At 42.8% G+C, this 24,187-nt stretch overlaps 1 protein-coding gene across 6 annotated transcripts in view; it reads left to right on the top strand.

Moving 5' to 3' along the window:
- CARS2 (cysteinyl-tRNA synthetase 2, mitochondrial) overlaps positions 1-24,187 on the top strand; it is a 50,917-nt gene that overhangs the window by 6,229 nt on the left and 20,501 nt on the right. For 3 of the 6 annotated variants that reach the window (XM_072994616.2, XM_020794309.3, XM_072994617.2), the window contains exons 3-10: positions 1,911-2,028; positions 7,567-7,638; positions 11,267-11,372; positions 12,491-12,574; positions 14,409-14,538; positions 17,151-17,284; positions 21,559-21,623; positions 22,593-22,659. In XM_072994616.2, the coding sequence (XP_072850717.2) occupies positions 1,911-2,028; positions 7,567-7,638; positions 11,267-11,372; positions 12,491-12,574; positions 14,409-14,538; positions 17,151-17,284; positions 21,559-21,623; positions 22,593-22,659 (776 nt within the window). Of the gene's footprint in view, positions 1-1,910; positions 2,029-7,566; positions 7,664-11,266; positions 11,373-12,490; positions 12,575-13,957; positions 14,583-17,150; positions 17,285-21,558; positions 21,624-22,592; positions 22,660-24,187 lie in introns of those variants that run through there. The other 3 variants (XM_078391427.1, XM_072994619.2, XM_072994620.2) reach the window with 3 other exon arrangements.

Here is a 24,187-nt window from a genome sequence, read left to right as displayed (position 1 = left end):
CTGCTTTAGCTTCATCCAATATTTCTGCAAAAGTATTTTCCTTTTTAATTGGTCTCATTGTGCATTTGACATTGTGCCTTAATCTTATGGCAGTGCCATCAGCCTCTGTACATCTTGTTCATTCAGATCTATTTTATTTGCTGTCAGATCAGCAACTTTGAACCTGAAAGCACATTCCACCACAGTTTCACCATCTTCTTAAGTTTGTAAATTGCAGTTGGGCAGAGGATGTAAAATAAGCTCTTGTAGGATGTTGACTATGTTGACTATGTGTCTGTAGGATGCTGACAATGCCTTCCCTGCCTTTATCCTCCCACTTTGATTTCTTAGTTTCCAACTGTGTTCTCAGGATTTTCCCAATTCCAGGTCCACATGCAAGCACCAAATCAACAACATCCTGTTCCTCGAATTGGCTGTGTGCCCGCTCACCAGCAGCCCAAGTGAAAAAGTTATCCGAATTGAGTGGGCCCAAAGTTTTGCTGCGGCCTCCTTCTGTGGGAACCTTCTGCCCAAAGCCGTTAGCTGTTATCTGTTTTCAGTGAGAGCAAACTCTCCTGGCAGAGAAGCAGCAGCTGCCAGCAGGCTGGGTAACTTACTCATTCTGGCTTTTCCCTTAGAGTTAGGGCATAAGTTCAAAGACTTTCTCTGGCCAGTCCTAAGTGGCAATTAGAAAACTAGTGTCCTATCTGAATTCTTTCAACATTCTGTGTAATTGTGCTATGTTAATAAAAAGAGTTCTCCGGGCATCTTTATGACTCCGCTGGCTCGGACATCTGTCCACACTTCGTTGTTTTTTCTCTGAAGGCTAATTGCCTTCCCTTTGTTCCGTGATCACCCACATCTTTCCTTCCTTTGCTCCATGATCACCTACATCCTTCTCCATCCATTAAGATAATGAGATTGTGTTTCAGTACCTGATGTTGTAGTTGAAGGAGGAAGGACATTCACAGTATTTTGAAATATAACATAGTCTTCCCCCTCAAACACTTCCTCTGGAGAATCTCCCTCTTTCTGTAGGGATTTGTTTTCTTAAATGTTCTTTTGTACATTTCTGCAGGAACTGTAGTTATAGTAGTCTCAGTATGAACATTGTTCTCTTGAACCTCCTAGATTTTACGAGTGTAAGTACCTACTGCTATTTGCTTATGGTTCTTTGATTTAGGATCTCTGTAAGAAGGCGGTGAAGTAGAAGGGGGAGCTGGAATTACTCCCTGCTCTTCCCTTCTCATAACAGTCTGCTACCCACTCTCTTTCACATGGTTGCCATTCTCTCGGACTAGGATTGCAGGGTCCTTTTTAAGAGAGCATATGGTTTTTCAGGCATTGAAGGCTTCCTTCAATCTCCGTATTAAAGCTTTGCAGCGGGTGTGGCTCTGTCGGGTGTCCTTTGCTTGACTTTGACAGCTCCCTTCAGTGCTACAGTTTCCCCCTACAGTTTGTTTGAGTTTGCAGAAATATAAATAAAATTTTCTCCCGTCTCCAAAAGCAAAATCTATGTGCTGCTGAAAACCCAAAACTTCATGGGATAACCCCAGAGTAAACTTTTCATGTGGAAGATTGGAAGTTCGTATAAGTCAGCTTTGGCACTCGAAACAAATTATTGTGTTTATTTTATTTTATTTTATTTTATTTTCCAGTTTTTATTTTGTTAGTGTGTGTCTTTTACAAGAGGTTGAAGCTGGTGGATCTTAGGTTCCAGTTGAAAAAGGAGAACCCACAAGCCTGAGGTCATGCCTGTTTTAAAAGTTTGAGCTTAAATTTAAATTTAGCCATAAATCTGCTATCCCTTTAAGTGCCGCAAGACTGTGGCATTCTAATGCACTCAGGTTAAAGTAAATTGCTGATGGGAAGTGTAATTTTGTGTTATGGATAATGTGTCTTTTGGCATAATGTGTTTTTGTTTTTTTCAGATCCTATGTTAGATTTGATATAATTAGGAGATTACTGATGAAAGTATTTGGGAAGGAAGTTGTCATGGTGATGGGGATTACAGATATAGATGACAAAATAATCAAGAGAGCCAATGAGGTAAGTACAGTTCTTGCAGTTTAGTTTTTGAATTTTATTCATCATATAAATTCTATAGGATTATGAAGTGAGTGTGCTTCTGCTTTGTTTATGCTGTAGTCAGTCTGGGCATCTTGTTTGACTTACGCATAAGAACTGAAGTATGGGAGAGCTTGAGTACAGATTTCCTTTGTCTTCTTTAACTTCTGCCTTTATTGATGAAAAATGCTGCTGGGCCAGACCAAGTGTAGCCAAGAGACAACTCTTTATTGCAATCAAAGCGATTGGGGGAGTGTGGCGCCTTTGTTGTGAGGTCTGTCCCTAGTCCATCCCCTGTCAGTGTTTTTTCATCTCCACCTTTACTTCTGTAAAGTATTACAGATAAGGCAATGTGAACTGTGAGTAAGTCTTAACCAGGGTTCCTACTGAACCAGGACTGGAAGTAAATCCAGTCTTCCATGTGTTCTTTTCCAGCATTTGGAATCACCTGGCTTAAGCCCTATTCAGGCTCTTAAAAAAATAAAAATAAAAAATAGAAAGGAAGCGGGTTAATTTGAAAGTGTGAAGAGGTTCCAGCTCTGACCCTATGGAGAGAGGGGCTATCTGAAGAAGGCAGGGGTGGGGATAGAAATCTCTTTCTGCTCCTGCTTTCAATGTAAGCCTTTTGTAATGCTTGATTAGGACTCTAGATGTCACAGCATCATGAAACTGTACTCTGCTACCCAAGGTTCCCTCTAAGCTGTGCACGCGTCTCTCCCTTCCTCCGTCCAACTGTCTTCCCCTTCCATACCCACGTGCCATGATCATGTTAGGTTCCGGTCGCGACTGAATCCTGCGTGGGGTGTGTGGAGCTGCTCATATGTGCAGGAGCAAAGTTGTGCGCGCAAGAGGTGGGGCCCTACCCTGCAGAGCTGAAAGTTAGATGGTACAGTACGTTGATGCCACCTGTTTCCTCCAAGGATATATTTAGTTCTCTTAAGGTAGTTTGGTATATAATTCATGGTCAAATCCAGTTGTTCCTCCCAAGTGGAGCAGAGCCATTGAGTCCACGTATATGTCAGTGCCCCAGCCATTCATTGTGTATACTGTGTTTGGAGATAACCGCTGGATTTACATTTATTTGCTTTCTAGAATAATGTTTAAGTGTTACTTTCTCCAGGCAGTTACCATACCACCTTCAATTAAAAATAACCTCAAAATGCTTAGAGTAAAAACATGAAGCTCAAGTATTTTGTTTGCCAAACATAAACTAAAAGCAATTTTTGGGCTGTTCACCCCAGTGGTGTCTCCTGTACTCTACAGCACTGGTTCTTAACCTTTGTTACTCAGGTGTTTTTGGACTGCAACTCCCAGAAGCCTTCACCATCAGCTCTGCTGGCTGGGGTTTCTGGGAGTTGCAGTTCAAAAACACCTGAGTAGCAAAGGTTAAGAACCACTGCCAGGACTGCACTGAATGTTGGTTCATGCAGTTTTTTTTTCCTTTTTTGTTTGCTGTTCACAGCCTTTTCTTCCCCTGAGTTCAAACGTTGATACTGCTTTTTAAAAAAGTTTGTTTCTGAGCTGATCTGAGTGTTGGAAACCTAGTAACACTGCATCATTTCAGAGACAATCAGAGTCAGTAGTATGAGAATCCTCGCTCTGAATAGACTTTTTGGGAATGTCAGAATGAAATTAGAATGAGGGGAACCCATCTGAATGGGGTATTTCCTCCCTGCCAAGTTATTGTAAAAAAGAGAAGCTGCATTTCCTTAATTGTAAGGATTTGTTTTGTTTTGCTACAGTTCAGGATAACTGCCATTCATGCTTTGTTACAGGTTATTTTATATTTACCGGTATATGTGAAATCCAAGTTACTTTTAGGCGATGGTTGTTTCTGCTTTTTAAAAAATTGATTTCTTTCAATGTTCCCTGCGTCCTGACAAGTAGCTTAGCAGTTCCCCTCAGGTGAACTGTTAAGAATGCTTTTCCATATTACTTTATACTCCTTTTCTCTCTTTTTGTAAGTTGCTAGATAAATGTACATTCTTTGTGGTCTCCGTGAATGCGGACAAATAGGTTTCTTCTGCGTCTGCGGAAATGCTCTTGGAACTTTCTAGAACTTTTGCACGTGTTCTCCAAAGACGTCCCCCCTTGGTATGGATGCTCCACTTGTGCTGTAAAATGCCTCAGTTCCTTTTTTGCTGCTGCTATAATTGCATCTTAGCAACGGAGCTCCATTCACCTTTTAAGAGAGAGAGAGGGAAGGAAGAAATTCTTCATCCTCCAGACTTTCCCTTCTTTCTTCATGAGCCTATCCAAAAAGAGAGGGAGGGAGGGGGAGACTTCACTCCCCCCATTTTTCCATCCCCCCCGGACCTGTCTTCTGGCCTCTTCGGGCCCTTTCAAGCAGTGCACTTCTTGCCTGAATAAAGTCCCTCCCTCCAGTGGACATTTGCTGTGCCTATTTTGCCTTGGAGAGACACACCAGACTAGTTCATGCCAGGCTTGTAAAAAAATCTCACTGAGCCAGCATTAAAGCTTTGCCTTCAGCAGCTCCTTTTGTATCTCTGGGAAAAATCTTTGCAACCTGTTCAAGCCCCTATTATGGACTTGACACTGACACCACAGTCACACAGTGCTGACCTGCTGCCTACACAAACAACTCTCTCTCCAACCTTGAAATCAGCCCAGCCAAAGTCAAAATCTAAGTCAAAGTCTTTGACATTGAAGTTGAGCTCAAATACTGTATTCCTACCTGCAGCGCTGGTAACTCATCTGACACATGCAAGAAAAAGAAGGCCTCAATACCTTCTGGCCATAAGAGTCTTATACCTCACAACCTACAGACAGGGCCAAACCGCCCTCTGTGATCCCAGAGGAGCATCGGCAAGAAACAGTCTGCTTAGACTTGCCATAGATAGATGAGGATGTTTGTCTCTCCTTGTCTGGAACCGCAGTATTCCCTCAATTCAGTCAGTCACCTGATTGGGGAATACTTCGGCTGAGGTCATTGCAGTGTTGCAGTTGGCACATGCGAGCCTCAGATTTTCGTGATGCTTGGTCTCTCGCCATGATTCAAGCTCTGCCTCAGCTGCCACTGAACCTCCACCACCTCATAAGTCATCTTGTAAGACCCACCATGCTTTTGAACAACCTCCATATGATATGGACACACAGCAGACCCATGCTCGACCCCGGACACCCATGGTTCTAGATCCTCAGTATCAACAACTTTACCCCAAACAGGTCCACCTTTATGAACTCCTGACTTACTACAAGCCTGAGGAGTATTACGGACTTGAGTCAGTACCATCCTCAATACCATCCAGAAGGTAACAGAAGAATTGGCATTGAAATTCACCTGGTGGGACACTTCACACAGTCTCAGCGTCATCAGGCCATTCCAGCCTCTCCATCTGACTGTGCAAGTCATTACAGATGCCAGCCCCACCAGCTGGGGGGCTCATTGCAACAGTCTCATGATATGAGGGTGGTCTATAGTTCCCCTGCAGAAAAACAACTCCATATCAGCCATCTAGATCTTCTTGCAGTCGTCAGTGTTCTGTGCTTTCGAAAGCTTCCTTGTAGGGCATGGCGTCCAGGTAGCTACTGACAACACCATTGTCCTGTTTTACATAAATAAGCAAAGAAGAACACATTCTTTGTCTCTCCTTTACCTCACCATCCAATTATGGGAATGGTGCTACATTCACCATATCTACCCAGTTGCAGTCCACATCTCCACAGAAGACAACTCCCTGGGGAACTCTTTTAGCAGATGCCACACTTGCAGCCACGAGTGGTCTCTGGACAATGAAGTGTTCCTTCTCCTATGTCACAAGCGGGGCACCCTCACGGGGGATGTATTTGCCTCTCCTGTTAATACAGAATGCACCCATTATTGCTCCAGGGCAGGAATAGAACCCAGATTGATGGAAGATGCCTTCATGATCCCTGAGCATCCTCTACCTCTACCAATCCCACTCCACCAACAGACAGTTATCAAACTTCAACAAGACCACTCCTGTTGGTGCCATCCTAATCGCCCTTTGGTGGCCCCAGCAACTGTGGTTCACGACCCTAAAGTCCCTGGTGTCCACCTTCCTTCAGGTCCCACCGCTACCACACCTCTGACACAGGATCAAGGCTGAGTTTTCCATCCTGTCGTACTGACACTATGTCTAACAGCATGGAGAATACTCCCTTGGTAGCCCAGGCCCTGCAGCATGTGAGAAAACCTTCCACTAACACCCTGTACACTTATAAATGGAACATCTTTTCCAAGTTTGCCCTGTTTCACGACTTCCCTGTTGCTCCGACAGCATTGGATGCCATCCTCGCCTTCCTCCTACACTTTCAAGCTTGGTCTCTCCTACTCTACTCTTAAAGTGTGCATAGCAGCCATTGTGGCACAGCAACCTCAGCATGCAAACTCCACCTTGTTCTTTCAACACCCTACTCTTAAGAAGTTTCTCCGGGCCTGCAGAACATTTGCCCCTCTCGCCGACCACTAGCTGCTCAGTGGTCCCTTCAGCTTTTCCTTCACTGTCTTACACGCACTTCCTTCAAGCCCCTAGCGAGTGCCCTGGAATGGCTCCTATACTTCAAAACCATCTTTCTGGTTGCTGTCCCATTAGCTTGTAGAGACAGAGAGATTGCTGCCCTCCAGACAAATCCTCCTTTTCTGGAATTTTACCCTAATAAGGTCACCCTCTATCCTGACCTCACGTTCCTCTCTAAGGTTGTGACTGACTTTCATTTGCGGCAACCCATCATATTACCTACCTTCTTTCCGTCGACCTCCAGTGGGCTTGAGCACACCCTGAATTCCCTCGATGTTTGTCGTGCATTAGCCTTTCATGTTCCCCGTATCTCCTCCTCCTGGAAATCCACGAGGTTCTTCATCAGCCCTCACAGTCCTACTAGAGGTTCTTGAGTCTCCTCTCAGACAATTTCCAGATGGTTTGTGACCCCGATTAGGTCCCATGCTGGCTCACCATCAGAGCCGTGACAATCTCCATTCTCAGAGGCATCAACTTAAGAGACATCTGCAAAGCCACGACATGGTTCATGCCTTCCACATTTGCCACCCACTAGAGATTGGATGTTTGAACCAGAGCTGATGCTGCCCTCGGTCATGCTGACCTGACATGCATTTTACCATGACAGCCCACCCGCCTGGTAAATTAGCTTGCTAACCACCTATTTGTATGCATTCACAGAGACCACTAAGAAAGAGAGGTTACTTACCTGTAACTTTGGTTCTTTAAGCAGTCATCTGTGAATTCATTCTTCCCACCTATCCTCCCCTCTGTCCATCATGTATGCCCTGTACCCGATTGACAGAGGTGGATTGTTATTTGGAACTGAGGCATTCTATAGCATGGGCAGAGAATGTGCACCAAGGGGAGGAGGTCTTGACGAGCATGCACAAAAGCTCTAGAAAGTTCCAAGAGCCTCTATGTACGTGCAGAAGAAACCCGTTTGTGTGCATTTACAGATGACCATTTGAAGAACCAGAGTCACTTTCTATGTGTGATTTCCCCACTGTTTTTGGTGTTTTTTCTTTGTTTTTTACAGATGGGTGTATTGCCAGCATCTCTTGCCCATTTTTATGAAGAGGACTTTAAAGAAGACATGGCCGCCTTAAAGGTTCTGACCTTCAACCTGACATGATGTAATTTTGAATGTGTACTGTAATTGTTTTTGTTGGAGAAGTACAGGGTGGACCCACTGTGGCTTTCTAGAAGTCTTTTGCCCTCCCACCATCCTTCATTGTTGGCTGTTCTGGCTATGTCTGATAAAAGTTGCCATCAGGAACCCCCAAGAGGGTCCTTGCTTGCCCACTCCTGGTCAAATCAGTGTCGTGACAGTGACAGGTCTCTTAATCACATGGCATTCTCCCACTTTGCCAATAGAAGAACTGTCATATTTTCCTTCTCCTTTCTGCCTGCCCATTGCTATGGCTGAAAACCTGTAGTAAGTTGTGATTTTAGGCATGTTCTGTATTTTTACATTGTTGTACAGTGCCTTAGTGTTTGTTTGTTTATTTGAAGAAAGGTGGGAAATACCCTGTTTTCCCTAAAATAAGACTTAACCTGAAAATAAGCCCTAGTATGATTTTTCAGGATGCTCATAATGTAAGTTCTACCTCCAAAATAAGCCCTAGTTAAGTGAAACCCTGCCCTCCACCATTGTGCAGCAACCAGAAGAAGATGACATGACTGTATTTAAATAATAAATGTAGATTGTAGTACTGTACAGTGGTGCCTCGCTTAACGAGTGCCCCGTTTAACGATGAATCCGCATACCGATGCGGATTTTGCGATGAAAAAACCGATTGCATTGCAATGTTTAAATAGGCTAAACATCGCATTGTGATGATGATCGTGGGGAAACGCTTCCCCACGATCATCCCAAAGGCCCCTCTGATCACCTGTGTTGCGGGGTGGGGAGAGAGAGAGCCCTGAAACACAGCTGATGGGCGGGAGTTTGCGAAGATTGCAGGAAGCCAGCTTTACAAAACCCCGCTGACCAGCTGTACTTCAGGGCGCTCTCTCTCTCTCTCCCCTCGCAACTCCAGCCTGGGCAGGGAGACAGGCACCTCGCCGCCACCCTGGCCGTAGCGGCGCAGTGCCTCGGTCTCCCTGCCCAGGCTGGACCTGCAAGGGGAGAGAGCGAGAGAGCGGCAGCGGGAGTTTGCAAAGCTCGCTTCCCGGTGATCTTTGCAAACCCCCGCCCATCAGCTCTAGAGAGCCAGCCCGACGCACAGCTGATGGGCGGGGTTTTGCAAAGATCGCAGGGAAACCAGCTTTGCAAACCCCTGCCAGCTTCGGCGCGCAGGCGGTCTTTCTCTCTCTCTCTCCCCTTGCAGGTCCAGCCTGGGCAGGGAGACCGAGGCACCGCGTGGTGCTTCGGTCTCCCTGCCCAGGCTGGACCTGCAAGGGGTGGAGAGAGAAAGAGCGCCCGCGCACCGAAGCCGGCAGGGGAGAGAGAGAGAGAGAGAGCAGCAGATCTTTGCAAAACCCCTGCCCATAAGCTGTGCTTTGGGCTGGCTCTCGGAGGCGAGAGAGAGCCGGCCCGAAGCACAGCTGATGGGCGGGGGGTGGGGTTTTGCAAAGATGGCAGGGAAGCCAACTTCGCAAACCCCCCGCGCGCTCTCTCTCTCTCTCCCCTCGCAACTCCAGCCTGGGCAGGGAGACTCAGTCACCCTGGCCATGGCGGCGGGGTGCCTCGGTCTCTCTGCCCAGGCTGGACCTGCAAGGGGTGGAGAGAGAGAAAAAGAGAGCAGCCGAAGCACAGCTGATCGGCGGTTCCAAAATGGCTGCCCGTTGTGTTGCCTCCTTTAGAGCACCGGCCGGATGGCGGATTTTCGCTCAAAGGTGAGTTTTTTCCCCATAGGAAAGCATTAAACGTGTTCTAATGCGTTTCTATGGGGTTTTTAGTCCCGCATAGCGACAAATCCGTATAGTGACGATTTTTTCAGAACGGATTATCGTCGCTGTGCGGGGCACCACTGTACATGAAAAAAAATCACTTGAAAATAAGCCCTAATGTGTTTTTTGGAGCAAAAATTAATATAAGACCCTGTCTTATTTTCAGGGAAACAGGGTATATAAAGTAAAAAATAGAGTGGGCTCATTGAATCAGTGAGGATTTGATGAGTCACTGCCTCCGTAAGTTTCTTTGATTCAAGGAGCCTATTCTAGTTGCAACTTAATTCTTGATTGCAGCTTATGTTTTGTTTAAGGCAAGAAACAGAATTTTACATCGCCTTGTTCCACTGTTTTCTGGGTTCGAGTGTGTATACTTAAACGTGGGTGCCTGGGACAGAATAAGGATTCTGTTGGTATACCATCCACCCTTTCTGAGTTGACTGAGTTGGTATCGCAGGTGATGTTGGAGTCCTTTAGGCTGGTAGTACTGGGGGACTTCAATGTCCACGCTGAGACCAACCTATTAGGAGCGTCTCAGGACTTCATGTCCTCCATTACAACCATGGGTCTGTCCCAAGTGGTTTCTGGCCCCACACATATAGCAGGACACACTCTGGACTTTGTATTTCATGCTGGGTAGGATGATGGTGATCTGGGTGCGAAGGAGATCTCTGTAGTTCCATTGTCATGGACAGAAACTACCTGGTGAGGTTTAGACTTAGTGGAACTCTTAATCTCTTCAGAGGTGGAGGACCTGTTCGGATGGTCCACCTCAGGAGATTGATGGATCCAAGTGGTTTTCTGACAGTTCTTGAGGAGTTTCCTGTTGCCTCGACAGGCGATCCTTTCGAAGCTCTGGCCGATCTCTGGAATAGGTAAATGGCCAGGGCGGTGGACACAATCGGTCCTAAGCATCCTCTCCCACAAAGTAGAGCCAGGCAAGCCCCCCTGATTCACCAATAATGGAGATCAGTCATTCTTTCTTTATCCCAGAATCCCTAGTCCCTGATACCTGCAGTGCTTCCTAGTGGCTGGTTCATTATGACTGCATTTATTTATTTATTTATTTATTTATTTATTTATTTATTTATTTATTTATTTATTTATTTATTTATTTATTTATTTATTTATTTATTTATTTATTTATTTATTTATTTATTTATTGGACTTATATACCGCCCCATAGCGCTACAAGCACTCTCCGGGCGGTTTACAATTTTAATTATAAAGGCTACACATTGCCCCCCCCAGCAAGCTGGGTACTCATTTTACCGACCTCGGAAGGATGGAAGGCTGAGTCAACCTTGAGCCGGCTACCTGGGATTTGAACCCCAGGTCGTGAGCACAGTTTTAGCTGCAGTACAGCGTTTTAACCACTGCGCCACGAGGCCCATTTCCCCTCTTGCTGCCGGTTCCTAAATGCAGGCTTAATGTCCACAACATCTGACTTAGTGTCTTCATTTTTTAAAATTCTGTCTAGCTTAGGGATGGAGAAAGTGTAGCTCTCCAAAGTGTTGTTGGACTTCAGTTCCCATCAGCCTTAATCACCATAGTGAGGGATGCTGGGAACTGTAGTCTAATGCAGAGTTCTGGAGAATCTGAAGCTTACATACAGTTTTGTGACATTTTGATTACGGTAGTCTTAATAAAGTAGGGGTGGGCAAAGTACGTCTCTTCTGATGTTGTTGGATTACAACTCCCAGCATTCCTCAAAATCGGTTTTGTGTGGTGAGCAGTCCAACAATATCTGAAGGTCCACATTTTGCCCACCTTGTAAGAAAGTGGTTTGTTATTTGTGCAATTCAGAGTATTAACTGAATCTTACTTCTCTTTTCTCCGTGTAGGTTCTTCCCCCTACAGTATATATGAAAGTGACTGAAAATATTCCTCAGATCATTTCTTTTATACAAAAGATCATCGCTAATGGACATGGTTATGCAACATCAAAAGGTATGTCATTGAAACGGTACACTTGGCTGTTAGTGTGTGTATGATATATTATGTTGCTTTTATGTCGTTTTTAATTCATTTGAATGCACTGGGGCTGCTTCTTGAAAAGCAAATCCATGCATAACATATTTCTTGCAAACTGTACTGTATCGATTTGGTAATGACTTTTTTCTTGTAGATAATTTTCTACAGTCATTAACAAACTAAGCTACTTTCTTTGTGAAGGGAGGGCCCACTTACAACAGTTGCAGCTTTTCCTCCGATACCACACCTCTGCTATGGTCTTGTCTGGCCGCCTTTTCCTCCCCTTCCTGCCTGAACCTTGACTGAGGCTGTGGTAAGGATTGCTGAAAGTTATAGTCCAACATTGTCTGGAGAGTTGCACTTTGGTTTAACTTCCTTGGCTTAACACCTCAGCTGGAAAACATTTAGAAATTTTAGGCAGAAGCCAGCATTTTCATATAACAGCTCAATGTATTTAGGGATTGGTTCTTCTAAAGCAGATCTTCTCTTCAAGAAGTCTTGATCTTGATTTTTGCCTGGAATTCAGGCTCACATATGTTCATGTATTAGTATGAGTAAGAAACCCTGATGTGATGTCATCTGCCTCTTCCCCATGTCCATGGATGCTTGTCTCTCAGATCGTGCATCTACTGTCCCCTGTCTTTCTATCAGTTGGCGCTTATAGTGGGAGGAAAGAGTTGCCTCCAAGTTGCAGCTTCTGGCCAGAGGGAGCTTTTAACACTTGCCCTTTGCAGAATCAGTAAGCACTGCAGCATGCAGCCTGCTTGTTTTGAGTGGTGTGATTGCTCAGTGCCATCTCTTTGTATCTGCTGACATAGGAGGATTACATGGTACCCTTTGTGTTGCACTGCTGTGGTTTAACGGTATCAATGTAAGAAAGCTTGTGGATTGTATCCTTAACAGTACTTCCCAACCTTGGGTTCCCAGATGGACTACAACTCTCAGAAATCCTGGTCAGCACAAGTAGCGGCGATGGCTTCTGGGAATTGTAGTCCAAAAACATCTGGGCACCCAAGGCTGGAAACTATTGCCTTAATAAGTAAACCAAACACCTTCCACCATTATAATAAGACCAACCTGTTTACTTCCAACAGGTAATGTTTATTTTGATGTCCGTTCTAGGGGAGACAGATATGGAAAACTGGCAACTGTTTATCCTGATGCCCAAGAGGAATCAGGTATGTTAAAGCACTTGTTAATTTCTGCATGAATTTGAGTGCCTTTGGTTAATATGGTAGCTTATAGAATATGAGAAATAGGTTAATTAGGTTCTGTATGGTCCTGATATATGATACATTTTCCAGCTAGACATTACTGTTTCATGGTTATTGACACTGTTTTGAAGGAGAGTCACTTTCATTGCAACTTGCAGCTCTGAATTGATTAAAAATTGAAGAATTAAAATTTATTTAATTCTTACGTAAGGATATGTGTTTGCCCAGTTGGTAGCTTGGGTAACTTCAAATAATACTATTTTTAAAATATTTGCTGTAAACCTGTGAAGTAAATCTGCCTATAGAAGAAAATATAGATTCCTATTACATGAGCTTCAGAATGAGCGGAGATTTGAAACTGTATATATTTGAATGCTAGTACCATGCTGCCTCTCACAAATTGGTTTAGACAAGTCAGCATAAACTTGATTGAGTGCTGAATTAAATAGCTTTTTAAAGTATCTAGTCCTTGTGATTGAGGTCTTTTCACTAAAACAGATTGTTCTTATCACTTAGCGACTACGTTCACCTAGTTGGCAAACTGTCTTCCTGTGAAGAATCCACATGCACGTACGCAAGGCTGGTTTGTCCCTGCTTTGTTTTGCTCACCTGCACAATCAGTGGGAATGTTCCAGAATTCAAAAGCTTAACAAGCTCTCTGTACCCAGAAATTAGGTTTACTGTGGTGTTTAGAAGCCACTGTCGTAAGAGAGATTTTGGTGCTTGTGGATTCTAACTCTTTGAGAGCATCAAAACAGATAGCTACATGGTTAGTGGAGAGGCCCATCTCCACAAAATTCACTGTAGGCCAAGATTACATCGGATGCAAGAGTGTGACCACCACAACCATTGCTTTGTGTGAGCCCCGCTGGTTTTACCAGGGTCGACAGGTGGCCTATCTTCCATCCTTTGACTCATGGACTCAATGCCAGGTGTTTCAAACAAAGAAGGGTTTATTAGAACCTGAACAGTAGTTTCAACAAAGTCTGCTCCTCATGATTTGCCAACTCCGTGGTTAGTTACCTTCACTAGCCCTGGCTCAATCTGGGCTACTGAAGGTAACTAACCATGCACACCTGCAGTGGAGACAGGGAATGTTGAGGCCTTGACAAGGTGTGGGTCCGGAAAGGCGGTTGCCTCTTGCTGTTCCTGACGTTGACCCTGGCACTCCCTTCTCTTGCTTCCTCCTCCAGCAGTGCAGCTGCGTCAAGGTCAGTTCCCAAGTTGTTGCGGCGGACTCTGCACCTGGTAGCGTGGGCATGGTGGTGGCAGCCTCGGGCTTTGGTGCTTCTCCTTTTCTCCCTAAGAATGCCCCAAGCAGTGTAGCCAAGGAGGCTTGGGGATTCTGGGAGTTATAATACAAAAATGCCACTTTTTAAAGCTCCAGATTTGCCATTGTGAGTTGGTGATACGAGCTAGATGGATGAGTTGTCAAAGTCACTTTTTTTTTTGCTACAAAATGCAACGTGTACAAATTATTCTGAGGATCTTAACATGTGTTCTTACAAGCAGATAATAAAGACTGAAGCCTCATGAGCAGAGCACATTATTGCAATGCAGATTTTAGTGCTTCATATCTAAGACACCTGTATGCCTTAATACCTGTTCCCTAGTTACATACATATTTGATACCAGTTATGGCTTGCAGGCAAACTGCACGTTTGTTCTCTACATCAAAGTGTTCTTGCTGTTCTTGCCCATAAATAACTTGTGGAATACATTCAACAGACATCTCTTTATACAACAGGCTTCTTCTTACTTTCATCTTTATTAACATGCCACTCCTTGTGATTGACAGCTTATAGTGATAAGCATTACGTGAAGGATTTTTCTCTTTGGAAGGCTGCCAAACCTCAAGAGGTGTACTGGGATTCCCCCTGGGGTAAAGGAAGGCCGGGCTGGCACATTGAATGCTCCACAATATCAAGGTCAGCTGGTCTGCATTTCTTCGTCTTGCTCCTTTCTTTTTCAAGTACGTGTTTCAAAGCAGGAGCAGAGTCATCATGTTATCAATGCAGGGTTTCAGTCACAAATGCTTTTATTTTTGTAACCCTTAACTGGTGGCAATTGAAATCGGGGAAATCAATGCTCAGTTTTTAAAATGAACTCTTCTAAATGGAATGGTGGCAAACTGATGCCTGCAATTTTTATTGATTTGTTGAGGTTTGCCACTGGTTACACTGTGTGGAACAATAGTATTAGGTGAGCAGATACCCTGACGGGTGGTGAAATGCACTTAGTTGTGCTATTAGTGATTGCTAAACTGGTTTGTAGTGTGCTTGTAGGCAATCTGCAAGAGCATAATAGAAACGGGGAGGGGGGAATGCTGACAGCCTTTCTTTTTCTTTTTTAAAGCAATGTTCAATTAACACTGAATTAAATAGTCAATCCATTCCATATGCTATCTTCAGAACTTGAAAAATTTGGTTTTTTGAACCACACCTCCCAGAATTTCTTAGTCAGCATTGTCAGTTTGGGATTCTGGGAACTGTAGTCTATTTTGTCTGTAGTATTAATAAATAGGGTCCGTGTGAAAAGAGGCCATTATCTGAGTGGTAGGACAGTACTGTAAATATGGTGACGGACAAGGCTAGGAATATACCTTTTTGTTCTCTGTGCACAGTTTAGCTGCTAAAGGTGTTCCAATCTGGAAGCAGAATTAAAATTGGGCTAATTAAAGTGCTTCTGGTGTGAAAAAAAGGAAAAAAAAGATAAAAAAAAGTGTGCATCCATAGAGCCAGAACCAGAGGTGTTAGCCAGAATTAGCTAAATGAGAGTGATGTGGGCTGAAAGTTACGTATTGCCAGTCAGCAGGATTTCAGTCATTGATGTGGACTGTAGAGAGATTGGCTTATGAATTAAATAATGTGAACTTCCTTGTTTAGTCCTGCTTTCTTCTCTGACGCCCTGGATACTTGAACTTGAACGAGGCTGTGTTACCAGTTTGTGAAAAGTCTCCCTTGAACTCCTAGGACTAAAATTAGACTGCTTGAAAGTGACACTAGAGCCATCTAGAGGCAAACAGTAAACTTGCAGCATCCAATAAAAAAGCCCTGAACGGTACAGTCTTTTTAAATGTGCAGAAGGGAGACGAATGCACGTAGCTGTCTTATTTCCTTCTGTGTGCTTCCACACACCATTGCAACTTGTTCTTCTGGTGTTTTGGCATCTTGTTATCCAGTCCACGCTGCTGTTTAATTCTTCCGAAACAAGTGGTACACTGAATACTTGTGACATATTTTATATGTGCCTTCATGAGATAACACCGGTGTATAAATCAGAAGTTGGGAAATTTGGCAGGGCTAGGGGTCATCTTCCTTCCCAGGGATCCTCCTGGGACAGGTTGAGCCACAAAAAAAAAAATGGAAAAAAGCCACACACACAAAAGCCAACCAAACAAAAAACCAAAAATTAATAGCTTGTTTAGTAGCTCATCCATTGTTGGTATCTCCATTCTTCCGTTTTTGGGCCCAGAGTAATCTAGCTGCAGTAAATATATACAGTAGACTATAATTTATTTTCTTATCAATAATTTCTGCCAATATAGTCAATAATAACATTTCAGGTTTAAAACTTAGTTTTTGCCGAACGATTTCTTGTGACATTTCCCAAAAATGTAACCAAAATGTTTTTGCTTTTTCACATGACCACCATACATGATACTAAGTCCCTGGATTTTTTTTTCCCTTCTGAAATTTTTGCCAATTTTACCAAAATGCCATCTGTGAAACATTTTAAGGATGTTTTCTCTCTGGTTTAATCATTTTATAAGTTATCTTTCCCCATTTTTGTCCAGTCATCAATATCAGTATTACAGCCAAAGTTTTGTGCCCATTTTACCATCATCTCCTTCACCCTCCCATATTCTAGATCATACTCTAATAGGTATGAAACAGCCTTGAAGGCCAGATCTTTGCCCACCTCTGGTGTATGTAATCTCTGAAAGAGAGATTATATTTGCGGAAATATGTGACACCTTGATGTGGTTCTTCTTGCTCTGCCCTCTGTTGTATTACAACATGGAAATAAACCACACATGCTGCTTTTGTTAACTAGTTACTCCTTAGGTTTGGCATGAGATTGGAACAAATTAATAAACCACCTTTATCATTCTGTTTCAGTGCACGAAATATAAGTACAACAATCTTCAATGGCCAGTCCACTTGTATAGGTGCATCTTTCTTTAAAAACAATATAGTTCATTCAGATGATAGAACAAATACGTGAAAAAATGTGTTTTGGTTACAATTGGTGTAGTCAGTAATGTTCTTCAGTCTGTCCCACAGATAAATTTTGTAGTTCACATGTCCAGAAGGCCTACATTTAAAGTGAATAGGTTTCACACTTGGTATGTGATAATCTTAGCCAATTGCTGCCATGGTTTGACTCAGTTTCAACATTGACTCTCATTCAGAGGCAGGAGTTGGGAGTTTTCAATCCTGTTAGGTCCCACCTTTCCTAACATTGCCATGATTGTGATGGGTGTCTTCCTCCTCTTTCTGTTGTTGTGTTTTTAAATCACTGAACATTATTGTTACAGTTTAGTGTTTGGAGAACATCTGGATATCCACACTGGTGGAATCGATCTTGCCTTTCCCCATCATGAGAACGAAATAGCTCAGTGTGAAGCTTATCATCAGTGTGAGCAATGGGGAAATTATTTTCTACATTCTGGTAAGTTGCAACTCCCTTTACATTTTAGTAGTATTGAACTGATTTTGGAACTGGGATTTCCATACAGTTATGGTGCTATCAAAATAGAATTTTTAAAGAGAACAAATTTAAGGAAAATAAATAAATAAATAAGCATTAAGATGTGTTTTTGTTTATCTTTTTAATGTGCTGTCAAGTTGCTTCTGACTTAATGGCAACCCTTTCCAGGATCTTCTATATGTAAAGTACTCAGAAGTGGTGTCCTATAGCACCCTTTCTTCTGAGGATGCTATAGGACTGGGCAGCTTGCCCAAGGCTATCCACTCTTCTTCTGAGGGGCATAATGGGGAATCTAACTCCCAGCCTCCAGTTCCATTGCCAGATGTCTAACCCACTAAGCTAGGGACGCAAGAGGCATGGATGAGCCCAACAAAATTGCTTGTTTCTTTCTGTGCTCCACAGTATGGTGGTGTGAGTTTTCATATGAGTCACATCAGTATTTTGGAAGGCCAGAAAGCCATTTCCTGCCAGGGAAAGGCAGAGGTGATCCATACAGTTGGATTGACTTATCCATGAGCCCGGTACAAACATTAGCTTGGATCCTGATGTCTGTGAATAGAATGAAGCTTGATTGAGAGAACGTTCTCATCTCTTATTAACCCCCCAGTACTTCCTAATTCCAAAGAAATATTTGGGGATCCTCAGTGTATCGTGTGGGCTGGGCTGTGGTACTAGTCTTTGTCTGATCTGGGCCCTTTCCATTGTAGCCTTCTCATTGTTCATGGGGACCCTCTACCCCCTAAAGAGATATGGAGAAGATCAAGGAGGGGAGGAGGCAGGGAAGTTCCTGGCATGCACTCCCAGTTATTCATGGGGATGGTTGAGGTGCGGAGCCAGAAGTTGGGAGTTGGATTCCCCACTGTGTCCCCTTAACAGGGACTGGACTTGATGATCCGCAGAATCCCTTATAAGTTCTGCAGTTCTAAGATGATGATGGTGATGATGATTCAAGCTATCATGCAGAGCATTCACAGTGAGATATTTTTAACAGCTTTTACATGAGGTGTGTAATGTTTGACTAAGTTATCTGAAGGCCATTAAAGTAAGGACAGGTTCGGCGCTATGGTCTCTTCCCTAACAGGAATTAGATAGCCACTCTTTGTGTCATGTGGGTGTTAGAAGAACAGGGTACCTCCATTTTTTCCAGAGCGTGTCTGTCCATCGCAGAGAGTAATGAGACTTTCTCTTTAAGGTCCTGAAGAGCATTATTTTATTACTGAACATTGTTTTCTTCATAGTGACAATGTAGAGAGAATGCTCCAAAGTACATTTATAAAATAAGGCATGATTTTTTTTTGAAAAAGAAGTACCTACTTCTCATTTTTTAATGTGTGTGTGTGTGTGTTTAAAGCTTCTGGGTTTGTGAACAAATCAGCTATATTAAGTATCTCAGTTGTACCTTTTCTTCAGTGGGATGAAGCAAATAAATGTGCCAGTTATGGAAATTGTTTAGCAATATTCAGACCATTTTTGCTAATTTTGCAGAATGCACAGACTATTCCAGATGGATAGTTTTCATTGTTTCTTCAATGCCTTTATGTGTTTAATCAGAATGATGGATATTCAAAATCCTTCTGTGAGGGAGAGTTTTTGCAGCCAGCTTCCATAAGCTTCTTCTTTTGCATGCTTATAAAACGATATACATATTTCCAAAGTAGCATTCTTGTTCTATGTCAGTTCCTTGACTCAAGGTAATTTATTTATTTTTATCTGGCAGTGGAACTGTTGCAAAAGCCAGTATGTTGCATTCATTAATTGCTGGGTTTTTAAAAAAAAGAATTCCATAAATTAATGTGAATTATTCACAGTCGATTACTCAGTTTCAGACAATATCTTATGTTCCATAACACAAATAAGAGTTTTGGCAAGCCCGTTAATGATATCCTGCTCATGAATCAAATGCAAGAGCTGGTGATACCTTTCATTTTCCCCCCGTTCAATAATATCCTGAAGGATAAAATTGCATTTTAATCTTTCATTGTGCTCAGCGAACTCTATAAGCTTCTCCACACACAACTTCTCCACTTCACAACTTCCAGAATGTCTGGCTTGGTTTTTGGACTTTGCTGTTTCTTTATCCCATCTGCTTCTCCAGATGGTTCTTAATTCTGGAGAACTCAAAAGCTTGCATGCTTTTGTGGTATTTTGGTAGCATTTTGTTTGGGGTTGACTGGAGTTGGTGTCCAGTGACATCCGAAGGGCTGTGGTTTCCCCATTACTGGTCCATGCGCAGGGTTCAGTGGTTTCAGTGGTGTTTGCACCTCTGGAAAAGCCTTCTTGTTGGAAAAGTGAGACAAATGGGGTAAAATAAATCTCAAAGCTTTCTCATAAGGGGTTACCTGATGGCACAAGCAAAGTGAAATCCTGTAAATGATGCTCTGTGCTTAGTGAATGAGGAAGAGCAGTATATTCTTAACTGTTTGCCCTGATTAGCTATTTGAAAACTTGTTTCAATGGCTTACATTACTGCTCTCTGCCTCCTCTGAGATTTTCAGAACGTTGTAGTTTTGTTGGGATTTTTCGGAGGCAGGTATTGGACATTCTTGCAGGATTGTGCACTTTGGGGGAAGGGACCTATGGACCCATGTTTTGTGTGCGAAAGGTGCCAAATTCTTGACACCTGCAGTTTGGTTGGTACCAATTTATGAAGAAAACTCTCCTGAAAGAGGAATGGCCTGGAGGACTACTGCCCACGAGAGGAGACGATGCTGGCTGAGATGGACCAATAACCTGACCTGGCCCAAGGTCCCTGTCTATGTTCTTAAGCATTTGTTCATCAGCTAATGAGCACAGTGGGAAGAGTTGCGGGTCAGTGGCAAAGCCTGTGCTTGCCTGCCAACGTTTGTTGGCTCAGTCCCTGCTGTCTCCATGTTAGTCTACGAAGTACTTTCATCAGACATGCTGGAAATCCCCTAGCTACTCGGTGTAGACCACTAGGTCTCAGGTGCACTTTTGGGTCCCTAATGTTCCCAAGGAATCCCACCGTGTAAAATATGGGGAGGAAGAAGACCTCTTTAGCCAGAAACTGAGATATTCTGCTCCATTTTCAGTTTTTGCTAAACAAGACTGGAAGTGCCACAAGGAGTCCAATAATAGTAATTTCTGGGCATTTCCTTACTTTTGAAAAGGTGGCAGCGGGGGGGGGGGGGGGAGATGGTCAGAAATGACTATTATTGGGCTCTTCATGGCTGAGATCCCAGCCCTCTCAGCTTCTCCACCCTCTCACATGCACAGTATTCTGCTAAATTGACCAGTGATGTAAGGCAGCTTCCTGTGAAGTTTTTTAATTTAAAAATGGGTGAGAGGAAGATTCTAGTCAGTAGGATTCTTTCTTTGTTCATGTCAGAAGCACAACAGTACAATTAATAAATCTATTGGTTAGTTTTCACCCAGTAACAGGCAATGTTGAGAGCATGTGGGGCAGCTAGCATCAAGTCTTCCATAGTACCTGTTGAGGGGCTCAGGATACACTGTTTGTTCTCTTCACATTTGCAAAGGATTGTGTCAGGGCAGAAGCCCATTTTTTTTAGCTTCACCCTTATTCTACCAAGTCCTGTCAATAGCATGAGAGTTAGGACACCATAAGTTATTTCTGAGGCACTATTTCTGATGCGCTACTTACACAGGGAGTGAACTACTGATAGAGAGAAATACAGAACTTGGCATATCCTTCTAACATTCAGTGGTAATTTTGGTTTACTAGGTGAGTATTGGATACCCAGTGTGGTGTAGTTGATAGAATGATGGACTAAGACGCAGAAGGCCTGGGTTTGAATCCCTGCCCAACTCTGGAAGTTCACTTGAGGTGTATTGCTGGTAAAGCCACTCCTTAAACATCTCTCTTAATTTGAAAGCCCTGTTAAGAGTCATTCCAACTTGACAGCACGTAACAGCAAGAATTTAGTATTGTTTCACATGTGTTTCAGCATCTCTGAAAACAAACAACAATAATGCAGTTTTGATTATTACGCTCCAATATAAATTGCAAAGTTTTTAAACAGAAATTGATTGTGGGGCAGATAAGTGGTCCATTTAAAGAAAGAGATCAGTGTTTAAAATAATTGTATTTGTACTACTTTGAATTATTCATTGATTGCACAGCAAGAAATGTAAAATGACTATTGAAATAGCTCTGATTTCATATTTGTTTTTAGCGTATATTCTAAAAACATATATTTTTCTAACTCACCTCTTTGTTTATTGTGAAAAAAAATCAACTTCCTTTTATCATTTAGGACACCTGCATGTTAAAGGAAATGAAAAAATGTCAAAATCTCTCAAAAACTACATTACAATTAAGGTATTGTAACTTAATTAAGGTATTGTAACTACAGAACAGGACAGGCCAATGTAGGAAACCTGGTTTGTTAAGCATGAGCAAGCGTGCTCTGGTGCACACTGCCTGGCTGTTTGCTCTTGCAGCAGGGGTGGCTAAACCAAGCATGGGGTTTCTGCATTTTGGGAGAAATTAGATTTTATTTTTAATTTTGGAAAGTGCAAAATGCATATTGGGAGGAAAAGTGATACGAGGCAATAGGGAGTATACCGCTGGGGAAATGCATGGTGGTGGTGGTCTGTAGGTTATGCATGATGTTTTATCTTCAGTCCCTGATCACTGACTGCCTCTGCGTTCAAATATTTCTGCAGTCTTGAGAACTAGAAACTTGCTTTCGTTGTGTTGGAATGAAAGCCCAAAGTTCCTTGTCAGTGCACTAAATTCCCCATACAGGTCTATCGCTCTGGCGGTAGGAAGGACTACTGTCGTTGATTACAGAACCCCATTCAGGCGTTCTCGCTCTGTTGGAAGTCTTCACGGCTGGAGAGGAGCACTCCAGCCTTGCCTCCCTCTTGTTCCCATTGCTGTTGTCTTCCTGTGCATGGAGAGTGATAAGTCTGAAGAAGAGAGCTGCCTTCATCCATGAAAATCAAAGCCCCAACTCGTGAAGAGCCCTCGTGGGTAGCAGAAGTTCTCCTCTTCAGCCTATTCACTCTTTATACCTAGGAGATTGACAGCACCAGAAATGGGGTAGGGTGGAGCTGAAACAATTCCTTCTAACCATGGAAAATATAACCTGACTATAGGACTAAAATCTTTTTTAAAATGTGGAAGTTTTGATGTGCTGGCAAAATTAGGAAGACAGAAAGTGTGCTACCTTTTACTGTCAAACCTAGGATTCTGGAGGCCTTTTCAAACGGTGGATCATGTTTTTCTTGATCTCATCGCAACTGTTCATAGAGTTTATTTGTCCTTATTTCCCCCTTGTCTTAGGATTTCCTAAAGGAGTCTTCACCTGATCAGTTTAGAGTGTTTTGCTTGCGGAACAGATACAGGTCAGGTAAGGAGGCTCCTGTGACTCCAGATTGGGCTAGACAACTCATTGTCCACTGTGTCTTAGTTGTTCTGTTCAGATGTGTCTTTGGCTCAAGTGAAATGCAGAGTTAAAATTAGGACAGTGACCTTTTTTTGGCACATGCTTTCCAATTATGCGTAACTTCTGTTGGCTGAGGGAGGGGAAGAAGCAAGAACAAAGGATCCCTAGTTTGTTTTTTCAGGAATCCTGCGAGGTACCTTAGGCTATGTGGATGTGAGTTTGAGTGCATATTATGCAACTGGCTCAAGGCCACCCAGCAAGTTACATGGCAGAGCAAATATTTGAACTCAGTTCTTCATGGTTAGAAGTCTCACAATCATACAACCTGCCACACCATGGACTTCCATGAAAACAGGTTTTAAAAACTTTTTGAGAAGATACACACTTGGCAAATGACTTGAAGAGAAGCTTGTTTTTGTTAACCATAGTTTCTAAATGTTCTGGCTTCTTAACAACATCCGCCAAACAGTTTATTTGCTAAACAGCTTTATTGGTGTTGAAAGTAACACAGCTCCTATTTGTCAGTGATGTCCACAATCATTTATGTCTATCAGAGTAGGAGGTCTTTATGGCATACCTGTTTTGCAGAAATCTAATCTGCCATTGTGTGTGCTCTGTTCAACACAAGCTGCATATGCTATGTATTCCTTGACTTGTGGGTCCTAGAAAAAATGGCTTGAGTTATGTACCTACTGTTGCTTAAAACATAATACGTTGCTGAATCAGATAAAATCTGACTCATTAAACACGTATTAGCAAGAATTTCAGCAGGGACTAAGCAGTCTAGCAGAAATTGGAAAACAAGCCACTGACTACTTCTGTTTCACTAGTTTACATTGTTTAGATACACCCAAAGGTGCTTTAAAGGCATATATGGGGAAATGGATGCTTTAATTTTCCAGGATATCAATTGAAGAGAGACAAAGATCTGCTATGTCAGTGCTTTGTTCAGTGCAGTGAGACTATCAGCTAAATCCAGTGGGTTGTTTTTTTTTTAGTTCCGACAAAAGTCGATCCATGGAATTGGCAGATATTACATAAATGTTGACTTACAAATCCCATTGATCCATTAAGTCTTCTCTAGTTGATAGTATTAGCTGAATTTAGTTTTATTTATTTTCAGTATTTAAATTTTTACCCTACCCAACTAGTGGTTAAGCCATTAATTACTCTGGGCGGCTTTAGCCTTATTTAACATCATTTCCTCTATTCACTTGCTTTGTATTCAGGAAAATTTACTTGTTTTGAACCTTGTTTCTTCTTCATGGTCTCTGTAAATGCACACTAATAGGTTTAATCTGCGCTTGTTCAGAGGTCTCTGGAATATTCTAGAGCTCAAACATGTGTTTGCTAGGTCTGCCTCCCCAGTACATGTGGCCTGCCTGTCGTGGTGATTACCTCAGTTCTTTTTTGCTGCCGCTGAGGTCTCATCTTCTTCTGAGCCCTCCATTCACACAGATTGTTTCTTTTTCCTGAGGAGGCATAATATGTC

The sequence above is a fragment of the Pogona vitticeps genome, chromosome 3 (assembly GCF_051106095.1).
Source record: "Pogona vitticeps strain Pit_001003342236 chromosome 3, PviZW2.1, whole genome shotgun sequence".
In the NCBI taxonomy this organism is placed as follows: domain Eukaryota; kingdom Metazoa; phylum Chordata; class Lepidosauria; order Squamata; family Agamidae; genus Pogona; species Pogona vitticeps.
This window is presented reverse-complemented; position numbering and strand designations above follow the sequence as displayed.